At 45.4% G+C, this 13,095-nt stretch overlaps 1 protein-coding gene across 2 annotated transcripts; it reads right to left on the reverse strand.

Moving 5' to 3' along the window:
- Positions 1-212: 212 nt before the first annotated feature.
- Positions 213-7,139, reverse strand: LOC309376211 (histone H3.3A). Of its 2 annotated transcripts, none has more exons than XM_081922483.1 (4): positions 6,982-7,139; positions 2,662-2,820; positions 1,980-2,133; positions 213-936 (listed from the first exon to the last, which is right to left on the reverse strand). In XM_081922483.1, the coding sequence occupies exons 2-4, from the start codon at positions 2,787-2,789 to the stop codon at positions 808-810; spliced, it is 411 nt and encodes a 136-aa protein (XP_081778609.1). In that variant the 5' UTR covers positions 2,790-2,820; positions 6,982-7,139; the 3' UTR covers positions 213-807. The 2 variants fall into 2 exon arrangements, with proteins under 2 accessions (XP_081778609.1, XP_081778610.1); XM_081922484.1 differs by having other exon boundaries at positions 2,662-2,817; positions 6,982-7,138.
- Between the last annotated feature and the right edge of the window lie 5,956 nt (positions 7,140-13,095).

Here is a 13,095-nt window from a genome sequence, read left to right on the forward strand (position 1 = left end):
TATCCTACAAAGAGATTACCAAGACAAGGTACGTGAAGTGCTCTGTACACTCAAAGAGGTGCTGTATGAATATTACTGGTAACCCATACTTTTTGGCTTTTTAAAATTCTCAACAGCACTGCAAACCACAGGGTGGTCTCGCTTTGTTTGAAAGTGGGATCTGGCAAGGTCTTCCACGAACCATCATTAAGCAAAAACTGAGGAAGCAAATATGTTGTCATTCAACATTTATTATTTTTTCTTTACTGCCTCAAGATGAGTAGTCCCTATTGGTACAAAGGTCAGAGTCACAGACACAAGACACATGGAAAATAAGGGGGGTGGGGTTTAGAAAGCACTCCTTGCCTAGACAAAAATAAAAAAGACTAACCAAAGAAAAAGAGTGTAGTGTTCTTTGCAGATATTTTACAGACCGAAGACCAAAAGCTCTTTATCATTGAAATGCCTATTATCTACTTAAAGTTGTGTGTACAAAACCAGGTATTTCAAAAGTGTCCCCTGTTGGGTTTTTATTATTTTTTTGCAATTCTGAAAAAAAAATACAAAAAACAACATCCAGAAGTCTTACAGGTTTCAAAGGATTTTTTTTTTTGCTTGTACATGATGAATAGGAATCAAGTCTCCCGATCTTGGAGAGGTACTACAATAGATTATCTAACATTTTCTCACATGTCCTAGCCACTACAAACAGGAGTAGGAAGGGGGGGGAAAAATAAAACCTGGAGTGTATTCTAAGTACACTGCACAAGCAGGGGTGGGGCTGCCTGGGGAGGGGCATAAATGTTAGAAGGGGGAGGGGAGGAGAACTTAAGCCCTTTCGCCACGGATGCGGCGAGCCAGCTGTATGTCTTTTGGCATGATGGTGACCCGCTTGGCATGGATGGCACACAGGTTGGTGTCCTCAAACAGACCCACAAGATACGCCTCGCTGGCTTCCTATTGAGACAAGGAAATTCAAGTAAAAATAATGGAACTGCTTTGTAGGGAACAAGTTTTGAAATGTACAAGCATGGAAGGGGGTGGATACAAAACACAAGCAGCAAGGTTTTGCAACAGATTGTCTGTGTGTTGACATACTCATGGATTTCAAAATGCTAGCTCTTCGTCTTGCACGCAACAGAAGGCCGATCGCATACATTACCTGCCTGCAGAAGGGATACACGCAATTCAATTCCCTTGAAATTTTTGGAATCCTGGAGAAGGGAGCATCGCCAGATGGAACGGGAGAGAAATATCAACAACATCTTATTCACACCCCAAGCTCCCAGGAGGAGAAGATGCTGCCACACTCTTATCTCAGTTTCATCTTTTGACAGCGACACTTACCTTCTTTTTAAAGAAGTGGAAGTACCTTGCTTGCTATGGCAGCAGCTGTTCCTCACTTACTTTCCAGCACAGATGGTCACTGCCAGAACAAGCATGACCTCCAGAGGAGGAGGAGGAGGTGGAAGACTGGAAGGGAGGGTGTCACAGCTCCTCCTTTCTCTTCTCCAAGGCTGCCTCAGCCCATCTAATAGTTTCAACAGTCTCGGGGAAGCTGTGGCTCCCCAGATGTTGCAGAACTACAACTCCCATCATCCTTGGCCACAGGTTCCCCATTCCCTCTTTATCAATGGAGCTGCAATAAAGGCAGAAAGCACCTCTCCAAACCCCAGCGCAGCAGAAAGCAGCCCAACACATCCCCCACAACGACTCTGCTCAGGCACACGTCTCCAGCTCACATCTAGCATGTCCAACGTATGCTAGATGAAGCTTATGAATTTAGAAGGTGACAACGGCAGAAGTGTCAGAGGGAGAGTTTCAAGAAATATCAAGCAGCTCAAGAGAACAGTCTGAGGGCACGTGACACAGCCTGTGCTGCAAAAAGCAAGCAGGGTTTCTTTTTGGCCTTTAAACTCCCACAAAGGAGCAGCTCTCTGGAACCAGGCAGAGTCTTCAGGACGAAGAAGGGAGAGGCAACAAGGAGACGAGGCACAAACCTGCAGAGCTCCGATGGCAGCACTCTGGAACCGCAGGTCTGTCTTGAAGTCCTGAGCGATTTCACGAACCAGACGCTGGAATGGCAACTTGCGGATCAGCAATTCTGTGGATTTCTGGTACCGCCGGATCTCTCGCAGTGCCACAGTGCCAGGCCTGGGAGAAATTACAGTCATACCTCATGTGACGTTTGCTTCATGTTACGTTTTTTCAGGTTGCGTCCCGCGGCGACCCAGAAGTACCGGAAAGGGTTACTTCCGAGTTTTGCCGCTTGCGCATACACGCAAAATGACATCACGCGCAGAAGCGGCAAATTGCAACCCGTGAATGTGCAAACGCGCCGCTGCGGGCTGCGTTCTTTTCATGTTGCGAACGGGCCTCCGGAAGAGATCCTGTTCGCAACCAGAGGTACCACTGTATAGGAAAATAGTAGTCATCTCACTCCAACCTTGCTGACACAGCTAGAAGTCATGAGAATGGAGGGAAACAGGGTACAGAAACTGAGCAGCCACCCCTCCTTCCCAAATACCCAGCACCATGACAAATTTGGAGAGCACTCTTACTTGATGCTAGGGGCTGACCAGATTGCCGGCTTGAGAGCAGCTGCCTGGCTTCTCTGTGCTCCCCACCCCACCCTGTACTGGCCAAAAAACTGAGCTGCTATCGAGTGCCTGTTCCAAATACCTGTAACGGTGAGGTTTCTTCACTCCACCAGTGGACGGTGCACTTTTCCGGGCGGCTTTGGTGGCCAGCTGCTTTCGAGGAGCTTTCCCGCCAGTGGATTTACGGGCAGTCTGCTTAGTACGGGCCATCCTGGGTGGTCCTTAAGCTGCAAGAAACCTGCTAAGGGAATGGAGTACAGATGAGTTGATGGGGAAACAGGGACACTTTTGATAGCTCTGCGTCCAATTTGCACTGTAAGGTACTACACACTAGGAACTCTGGGGCCTTGGGCTCAGTTTACAAACCCCATTTCATGGTAAAAACATCTATGAACAGAATATATTTATTAAAAAGGGGAGGGGGAACCTCTAGATTTTCATTGAACATTCACCAAAACCAGAAATCACAACCCTGTCAATAACAGAAGCTAGGTTTTCGAAGGAACCTAATGGGTTATCCATAGCAGCACCCCAGAACAACCACCTGCTGTATATATGACTCCTCCATTTTGTCCAAAAGCCTGATGCATCGTCTTCATGCATACCTTCTTTAAGCAATTCATTTGCCTTATTCAGCTGTCTGAACCAATTTGGCTATCTAGCCGGCACAGTAGACAGCATCAAGAGAGAACAGCTGAAGCTTTAGCAGATATACACATGACATGCCGAGCCCCACTTTCTCTGGAAACTTATTTCAACACCTGAATTTAGTCCTAAATTTAAAATATTTGCATGATGCCTTACCTATATCTACTTTTTTGTCATTTCATCTGAGGCACATCTGCATTTAACAGTTGAAAGAGCAGGAGCCTTAAAGTTCGCTTGCATAGAAAGTGTGGGACAAATATAAAGTTTTACACTAGCAGTAAAGTAGTTCTTGCTAGCTACACTGACACCACAGCAGGAAGTGCGCTACTCCTGTTTACTTGTATCTGCACCTACAGAGATTAATTACTTCAGTCAGGGAAAGAAAAAGCGCTTCCGGGAGCGCAATTTTTATTCTGATCAGAAATCACTTATTTCAGCAGTGTCTGGCATTATACACGGGGACATGCAAAAAGAGGGTCTAATAAAAGAAGGTATCTCATTCGTGTGTCTCAGCTCCACAATATATTCCCTCCGTTTCACCCTTTGTCATACATGCTGCTCCACAGACCTTCCCCTCTGCTCCTCCCCCTTTAAAAAATCAAGCAGGCATCAGCTAACATAAGACTGCAATCCTATACTTGGAAGTAAGTTTCATGGAACTCAATCTTACTTCTGAAAAGGCACAGATAGGCTTACACGGTAAAAACCAGAAGGCCCAAGAAATGCATGTGCCATATTTTAATACAGAGAATTACTTTAATACAGAGCATTAATTTCCAGAGGTCTGTTGCAGCAAAACAATAATCTTGTGGCACCCTAAAGGCTTATGGTTGCAGCCATTGCTAGTCATACTCAAGAGTAGACTCAATGAAATTAATGGATATGACTAACATGGGTTTATTATTAATTAGGTACCTTATTTATGTGATTGCAAGCTGTTTCAAATTGTTTTTAATATTGTGTTTTAATTGGTGTAACCTGCCCTAGTACCTGAGAGTGAAGGGCGGGTAATAAACTATAATAATAATAATAATAATAATGAATTTTAATCGGTCTACTCCGGGTGGAACTTACTTGGATACAACTCTTAAAAATTATTATGGCAGAAACTTTCATGGTGTTAGAATTCACTTTATTAGATGCAGTAACTTTTCCCAGTAGGAAAAGGTCAGAGAAAAGTCAGCAGGAAAACAACTTAAGACAACACTTCCTAGCTTCCTAATTCTGGGAGAGAGTAAAAACTAGCAAGGATGCAGTACTGGAGAGGGAAAGACTGTATGAAGAAACTAATCAAATGGCAGTAATGGCTCTGAATCAGGATCCGGTTCTGTAACATTGCTGGCATTCATTATTCCTCAATGAACAATTACTGGGTGTGAGAATGTGGATGTTTTGTAGAAGCCATGCTTCCTTGCTCATATCTCAGTTCTATTCTGGATTCAAAATTCTACCTTCGCTGATAGCAATAAAAAGTAACATCAAACATGCTGAATTCAAAGAGCTTCCTAAACTATCTCCAGTATTTGTAAAGCAAGCTCACAAACATAAATTAAGACCACAAAACAACATAAAAACCTTAACAACAACCAATGTTACAATATTAGAATCATAGAATTATAGAGTTGGAAGAGACCACAAGGGCCATCGAGTCCAACCCCCTGCCAAGCAGGAAACATTATTTTTAAGTATTATAAGTATTATTTTTATACTTCTACATTCTCTGGGGTGAAAAAAATCTGCTATCAAAATGCACAAGCAAATTTATAGTTTTTAAATTTCTAAAATACCTGAGGGGAGGAGAACCTAGCCAATCCAACCGTTTCGCCTTCAAGTGTGTGTGTGTGTGTGTGTGTGTGTGAGAGAGAGAGAGAGAGAGAGAGACCGACCAGTATTGTGTGAACAGCAGTGAGAGCGCACCACACCTGGCTCACAGTGAAGATAGCCTGCACCTGGCTCAAAGTGGAATTCATCAAGGCTTGCTTCTAATTAAACTTGCTCAGGATTGCACTATATCCGCACCACCACCACCCCCAGCAAAAAAAAAAACCCTTCCATTACAACTTTCAAACAGCTTTAAAATCCTAGACACATTTCTAGAGACCGAGCCTTATGCGGAATCCTGGAAAAGAGGAGACTGAGAAGAGATTCTATAAGCCATTCTATAAGCCGTCAGACCTCACCTGGAGTACTGTGTCCAGTTCTGGGCACCACAGTTCAAGAAGGACACTGACAACCTGGAACGTGTCCAGAGGAGGGCAACCAAAATGGTCAAAGGCCTGGAAACGATGCCTTATGAGGAACGGCTAAGGGAGCTGGGCATGTTTAGCCTGGAGAAGAGGAGGTTAAGGGGTGATACGATAGCCATGTTCAAATATATAAAAGGATGTCACATAGAGGAGGGAGAAAGGCTGTTTTCTGCTGCTCCAGAGAAGCGGACACGGAGCAATGGATCGAAACTACAAGAAAGAAGATTCCACCTAAACATTAGGACAAACTTCCTGACAGTAAGAGCTGTTTGACAGTGGAATTTGCTGCCAAGGAGTGTGGTGGAGTCTCCTTCTTTGGAGGTCTTTAAGCAGAGGCTTGACAACCATATGTCAGGAGTGCTCTGATGGTGTTTCCTGCTTGGCAGGGGGTTGGACTCGATGGCCCTTGTGGTCTCTTCCAACTCTGTGATTCTATGATCTTCAAATATATTAAGGGCTGCCACATGGAAAATGAAGCAAGCTTGCTATCTCCTGCTCTGGATGGCAGGGCTCCAACCAATGGCTTCAAGATAAATAAGAAAGGAGATTTCAACTAAACATCAGGAAGAACTTTCTGATAATAAGGGCAGATCGAAGGTGGAACAGTCACCCTCCTGGCCTGGATAATGGTAGACCAAGGTTGGTGGGGCAGTTCCCCTTTCGCCCTAAATGGACAAAGTCTCCACAGCTGATTCTGTAAAACCTAACTTTAGATAAACCAGAGTTAGCAGCAAGGCCAAAGAAAAGGAACCGCCTGTCGTCATTAGGTGGTCCTGGCAAACAGAAGAGGCAGTTGCCATGGTAACCACAGCCCCCCCCCATTCCCTACTGGTGGGTGGGGAGCACGTGCAGTAACAATATTAGGAAAGCGGGGGGGTGTTTGTTCACAGGGAGGGGCTGCGATGACCTCTGGGAACAGGAAGCATTGGGGCGGCTACATGGCCAGGACACCTGGGGAACACCTATGAGCCGCACCGCAAATGGACTACACGCCCCAGGAGCCTTTGCGGAGAACGCTTCCTCCTATTGGCTGCCCGCAGTCAGGTGGCACAAAAGCACTTCCCCCCCCCTCCCAACACCCGCAGGACGCAGAAGCCTTTCTTCCCGACTGGCCAGCGCGCGGCCGGCCAATTGGTTTGTAACCCGGGAGAGCAAAAGGGGGAGGGGGAGGGCGCAGAACCTCCGAAAAAAAAACCGCTCCTCGGCGATTGACACCGGCTGCCGACCAATCCCATCCCGAGCTCCCTCAGGGGTTTCGGGCCTATCAGCGAAGCGGCCGTCACCCTCGCTCTTTCAGCCAATAGGCGGCGGGATGCAGACGGAAGGCGGGACTTGGCGTCTAAGCGTTGGCGTGTGTGTGGGGGGGAGAGAAATGAAGGAGCGAAGGCATCGCCTCAGACGACCTCGGTTTCCAGTTGCCCCCCTTTACTTCCCTCCCCTCACCCAACAGGACAAGAGCGGGCGGGGAGCGGGGTTCGGCAGGCGGCCCCTCGCGGCCTTTTCGTTACCTGAGCTGTTACGCCTCGCGCTTCGGCGGCCGTTGGTGCCGTTTGGTCGTCCCGCGGCGGCGCTCGCGCTGCTCTCCGCTCCCTTCCCGCTTTTCCCGCCAGCCCCAACAGAAAATGGCGGGTTCCAGGGCCAGGCTATTTAACCATCATGCAACGGGGCTGGAGCGGGGTGGGGGAGGGGGAGGGAACGGCTGGAAGAAGCGGCGGGTCGGCTGAGGTGAACGAGGCGCCTCGGGAGCCATCTTGCGCGCCTTGCCGACGCCTCAGCGAGGCCCTCTCCGCCTCAGAGCCCCAGAAAAAGAAAACCATGAAACGCCAGGGTTTCCTTTCACATATGGCAACGGTTGCCCTCTCCACAAATATCTAGCCGTCGTTTGAAAGCTGCTGCTCTGGTGCAGACTGTAAACACTATAAATTGTGCCAAAAGCAATGTGTTTTAATGGAGCAGCGCCCAGCCAAGCCATGCTCCATTTTTACAGGAAAATGGCCGGTTTACATGCGAGTCGAACTGAGTCTCTCTCCCGTGAGGTTCTGAAATAATCGCCTCAACGCGTTTTGTAACAAAAAATCAGCACACCTGTAATAATATCAAAGGAATGCGAACTTCAGTTGCGCAGAATTGGGCCTACGTAAATCACGGCAACAGCAACTTAAAATGTTTTGTGTTGCAACATGGCTAAGTGATCACTCTTTGTTCGCAATCATCGTCGTGATCTCAAATCATAATTTGATTTCCATAGGATCCTCCACAGATTCCATGGGATCCTAGACTGGGAAAGGTTGTGGAGGAAAGGGGTCAAGTTCGCTGCATGTAGAGTGTTAAAGGAAAATGTTATGAAAATGATGTATAGATGGTACTTAACCCCTGTAAAACTAGCAAAGATTTATCACAAGTGATAAATCTATGTTGGAAATGTAAAGAAAAAGAAGGTACCTTTTACCATATGTGGTGGACTTGCCCCAAGGTGAAAGACTTCTGGGAAAAGATTTATAATGAATTGAAAAAAATGTTGAAATATACATTTATTAAGAAACCAGAGGCCTTTCTACTTGGAATAACAGGTTTGGAATTGCCCAAGAAATATGTTGGAAATCACAAGAAATACCCAACAGTGGAGGAATGACAGATGAAGATGATGGATTTTTCAGAAAGTACTAGATTTGCTTTTAGGTGAACATGGATAGAAACAGGCAGGGGGGCTGCAATTCTAAGAGCGTATACTTGGGAATAAGTCCCCATCAGGACTTCGACCTGCTTAAAAACACATAGGACTGAATTACACAGCAAACATTTATGGGTTGGCAGGCAACTATAAAAAGAGGAAACTTCTACAGAAATAAGAGGCTGTTGGTATGTGAAAAACTCTTAATTAACAGAAAATGCAGCTTGATTCTTTACATTAAATGCACACACACTTCATTGAAAAAACCCCCCAAAACTATGGGACTCTTAAAAAGTACTGCTTGACAGCAGTTTCCCTAACAGCAGAGGGGGAAGAGCGGTGGGTCTCAGATGGTTTTGGTCTCGATTTGGTTTATTGCGGAGGGAAATTCACATTTTTTATTAAACCTGTATTCTTCCCTTCCTCCCAAAGAAGTCCAGGACATTAACATCCACAGAGAGGTCCGTGCAGTTGAAGTGGCTCAGGAATTCATAGCTTCTGTGACAACCATGGGGCTGTCTCAGTTTACATCCAGACCTTCTCATGTTGCAGAACACTCTTGGCTTGGTCTTTTGTCAGTTGGAGGCAGGGAATGGAAGCAGGGGGCTGAAGCCCCAAGCAGCTTATATAGTACCCTGTAGGTGAGTTTTTGGCATCAGGGGGATATGCACCAGGAAGTTAGAAAACACCCTATCCTATGTGGAGCTTTTCTGAGGGAGAGGGAAAATACTCTATTGGGACTCCCCCTTTCCTATTCTAAAGAAATTCCCCAGCTCCCTATCTTGCAATCTGATGCTTAGGTTTTGAACTGGCTACTAGCCCTTTGGAGCTTAGAAAGGGGGAAAGCTAATTCCTTAGCCCTGAACCACAGCATTCTATAAAGCTTTTCTTACAGGCTAGTGGGGTCACTGTTGCTGGAGTGTGGGAACAACCCACATAATTTACATTATGCTCTCCCACCCTACACCCTTGTTGCTAATACTAAATATAATGCATCTGCATTTCTTTCTGCTTCCTCCACTGACCCCTCCATTCTTGTTACTCTGTTTGCAAGCAATCCACAGGCATTTAGCAGACTGCATCTTTTCACATAGAATCAAAGAATTGTAAAGTTGGAAGGGACCCTGAGGGTCATTAGTACAACTGCCTGCAATGCAGGAAACTCAGCTAAAGCATCCATGACAAATGGCTATCTAACCTCTGCTTAAAGACTTAAGGGAGACTGTTCCACTGTGAAATAGCTCTTAATATCTGAACCTTTCCCTCCTGATGTTTAGTTGGAATCTCCTTATCACTTGGATCCATCAATTCGGGCCCTACCCTCTGGAGCAGCAGAAAAGATGCTTGTTCCCTCTTCCATGTGACAGCCTTTGAGATACAGTGGTGCCCCGCTAGACGAAAGGGTTTTCCGTTTTTCGATGCGCTTCGCAAGACGAATTCCCCTATGGGCTTGCTTCGCAAGACGAAAACGTCTTGCGAGTCTTGCGATTTTTTTCGCCCCCCCTTTTTCTAAGCCGCTAATAGCCTTTTAGCCGCTAAGCCTTTAATAGCCGCTAATCCGCTAATAGGGTTGCTTCGCAAGACGAAAAAACCGCTAGACGAAGAGACTCGCGGAACGGATTATTTTCGTCTTGCGAGGCACTACTGTAGATGGCTATCATGTCTCCTCTTTACTGGACTAAACATACCCAGCTCATTCAACCATTCTTCATAAGGCTTGGTTTCCAGACCCTTGATCATCTTGGTCCCCTCCTCTGCACATGTTCCGCCTTGCTAACATCCTTCTTAAATTTATTGCTACTTGTTGCACGCTTCACACAGAGCAAGGAAATTACCTTATAAAAAAGGACTAGCTACTGTGTAGAGGATTCTTTTTTAGACGAGAGAGAGAAAAACTTGGCAACTTCCCAAGGCAGTTCTCCGCCTCAACATTTGCAGTGTCTGGTTCAAATATTTTTCTTCTAATTTGTGGGTTGAGAGGAGCAGTGTTGAACCCCTGCCAAATGTCTCAATGTGTAACAGATACTTGGATGATCTCTGATGGATGTTAGCTGTAAACAGTGAGCAAAACCAAAACTATCAAAAGCCACTGTGGGCCAACAGCAGCAGTTAGTAAGGGATGAAAGTATATAGCGCCACTATTTTCATAAGATATCCACTTAAGTCCCTATTGATCAGTGCAAACTATTCTAAATGAGCCCAGCAACTCTGTTTTCAGCACAGAACTTTACATAAGCAACAAAGCTGACTAGATTCCTGCTTTTGCTTGTTTGGAGTTCCTGACGTTGGACTGAGAATGTTTGGTACAGATTGTTTCTGTCAATATTTTAAATTATGAATTGCCCCGAGAGTGACAGATGAAGGGCGCTATACAAATTTAATAACTAGTAACAGCTTGCTCCTTCACCCCCGTGACCACCATCAATTTAGGACAGACAGCTCTCTACAGATCACTGTGAAAAGACCGTGCACATCTATTGAAACGCCCCTGAACTATATAGTCCGTTGCGCTCTCATAACAGCTACTTCTTTTAAATCTAAATGCCATGCTTTGTTTCCCATTTCCATGCTGTGTCTTGCTGGGTCCTAGAACTTTTTCCACATGCCTTATCAAGTCTGCCCCCTCACGCCATTCTCTCATCCCATGACTTCCTGTTGAAGTTCAATGCCTTCTGCACAGCAGCCATGCCTGTACAGAGAACACTAAACCAGAGGTGACAAACCTACAGCCTTCCAGATTTTGTTGGACAACGGTTTCCATCTTTTCCAATCATTGGCCATGCTGGCTGGGACAGATGGGAACTGGAATTCAACGGCACCTGGAGGGCCAGATCCCATATTTCTTATCCCCCAGTGTATTTATTAAATGATTCAAACATTTTCACAGTAATCTTCATAACAATTAAATTGTTTCATAAATTGACTTCCCACCCCACCTCATGTTTTTACTCAAACTTTTTCTACTGCGTTATATCTCTATATGGGACGCAGCTGGCGCTGTGGGTTAAACCACTGAGCCTAGGACTTGCCGATCAGAAGGTTGCGGTTCGAATCCCCGCAATGGGGTGAGCTCCCTTTGCTCAGTCCCAGCTCCTGCCAACCTAGCAGTTCGAAAGCACGTCAAAGTGCAAGTAGATCAATAGGCACCACTCTGGCGGGAAGGTAAACGGTGTTTCCATGCACTGCTCTGGTTCGCCAGAAATGGCTTAGTCATGCTGGCCACATGACCCGGAAGCTGTACGCCGGCTCCCTCGGCCAGTAAAGCGTGATGAGCGCCACAACCCCGGAGTCGGTCATGACTAGACCTAATGGTGAGGGGTCCCTTTACCTTTACATTTATCTCTCTATTGCAAAATGTTTCTGTATTATCATTTTTCTTCTGCAGCTTTTATTGCAAATCCTGCTTGCAGTTTCATTAGACTATAATTTTTTTTAAAAAAACAGTCCACAAAAGGTCTCCACAATTCCCCTACGCTTCTTGGCAATAGTTTACCCTTGCCCCAGCACACTACAAAGGCCTGCACTTGAAACTGTTTCTTTGTGAGGAAGTCAAAGTGCTCAAACCAAGTGCCCTGCTTCCCTGGAATTTTAGTTTGGTTAAGCAATTTACGAATGGGATTTTCCCTGCTTTTAAGAAGCAAGGTGCACACAGTCATATGCATACAGTACCATACCGTAATGGCACTACATAACTGTGAGGAGAGCCACCATCTCCTCAACTCCATTCCCAGCTCTCTTGTTATGAAAACAAAAACCAAGAGCAATTTCATTTTGCGAAGCTCTGAAGGAACCACTTAATTCCTGCTTTGTAAGCAGCTTAGTACCCAAGTGATGGCATCCTGTTGGCATAGCAACGGCAGACCAGAGCTTCACATAAGCATCACAGTCGGGGACCTAAGAGCTCTTGCTCAGTATTTAAACTTGAGATTTAGCCCTTAAGCGTTCTGTAATAGGTACAAATTGTGAGCCAAAACGTTCACCAAGCTGATTAGTGCCCTTTAAAATGAAAATATTTTGGATGAAACATGCACTGGCAAAATCAGTGGGAAGCTTCAATATACCAAACAAGATTAGATAATTTAAGGTGGCGCCCCTCTTGCTCCAGCAGCACTCCGTACTCCTGGTTTTACTTATAATGCTTCTCAATGTTTCTTCCAACTATGGAAAAAGAGGTCATGTTACTATTTGTAAATACAATTCAATGTTTTTCTGAGGATTACAACAGACGTCACACATTTATGAAGATTGGAAATCAAATTTCACGCATGCCTTAAAGGGGGGGGGGGAGAGAAAAGTATTTATTTGCAGAGTTTTATTCATCCCAGCAACGCTATGGTGGTCTTGGGGAGTCACTAAATCAACTTCTGGAGGAGTCCTTTGCACTTGGGTCTCTTTTCAGAAGAGGGTATACAGGCTACAAGAAGTTACTCTTTCACTGTGAGGGGATGGGAGAAGACAAACTACAAAACTTCAATCACAGGATGAAATGGGCATGGAATACAAGGCAGCCATTCATCCATGGCACTCATATAGGCACAGCTTTGATCTACGGTAGCTTAAGACCTTAATCTGGAAATAATGATATTATTTATACCCTGCCCATCTGACTGGGTTACCCCAGCCACTTTGGGCAGCTTCCAACATATATAACAACGTAGTAAAACATTAAACCTTAAAAAGCTTCCCTATACAGGGCTGCCTTCAGATGTCTTCCAGAAGTTGTATAGTTTCTTATCTCCTTGACATCTGATGGGAGGGTGTTTCACAGGGTGGGTGCCACTACCAAGAAGGCCCTGGGTGCTGGATCTCCGTGCCCGGGCTCAACGACGGGTGGAGGTGTAAAATATTATAAAAGAAGGTAAAATATTGGTGTAAAAATGTAGTTATCCTATGCCTCACCTTTGTGTAGTTACGCACAAATATGCAAGAGAATAAATTGTTTCCACACAGG

This window comes from Podarcis melisellensis (genome assembly GCF_964234715.1).
Source record: "Podarcis melisellensis genome assembly, chromosome: 8".
Classification (NCBI taxonomy): Eukaryota; Metazoa; Chordata; class Lepidosauria; order Squamata; family Lacertidae; genus Podarcis; species Podarcis melisellensis.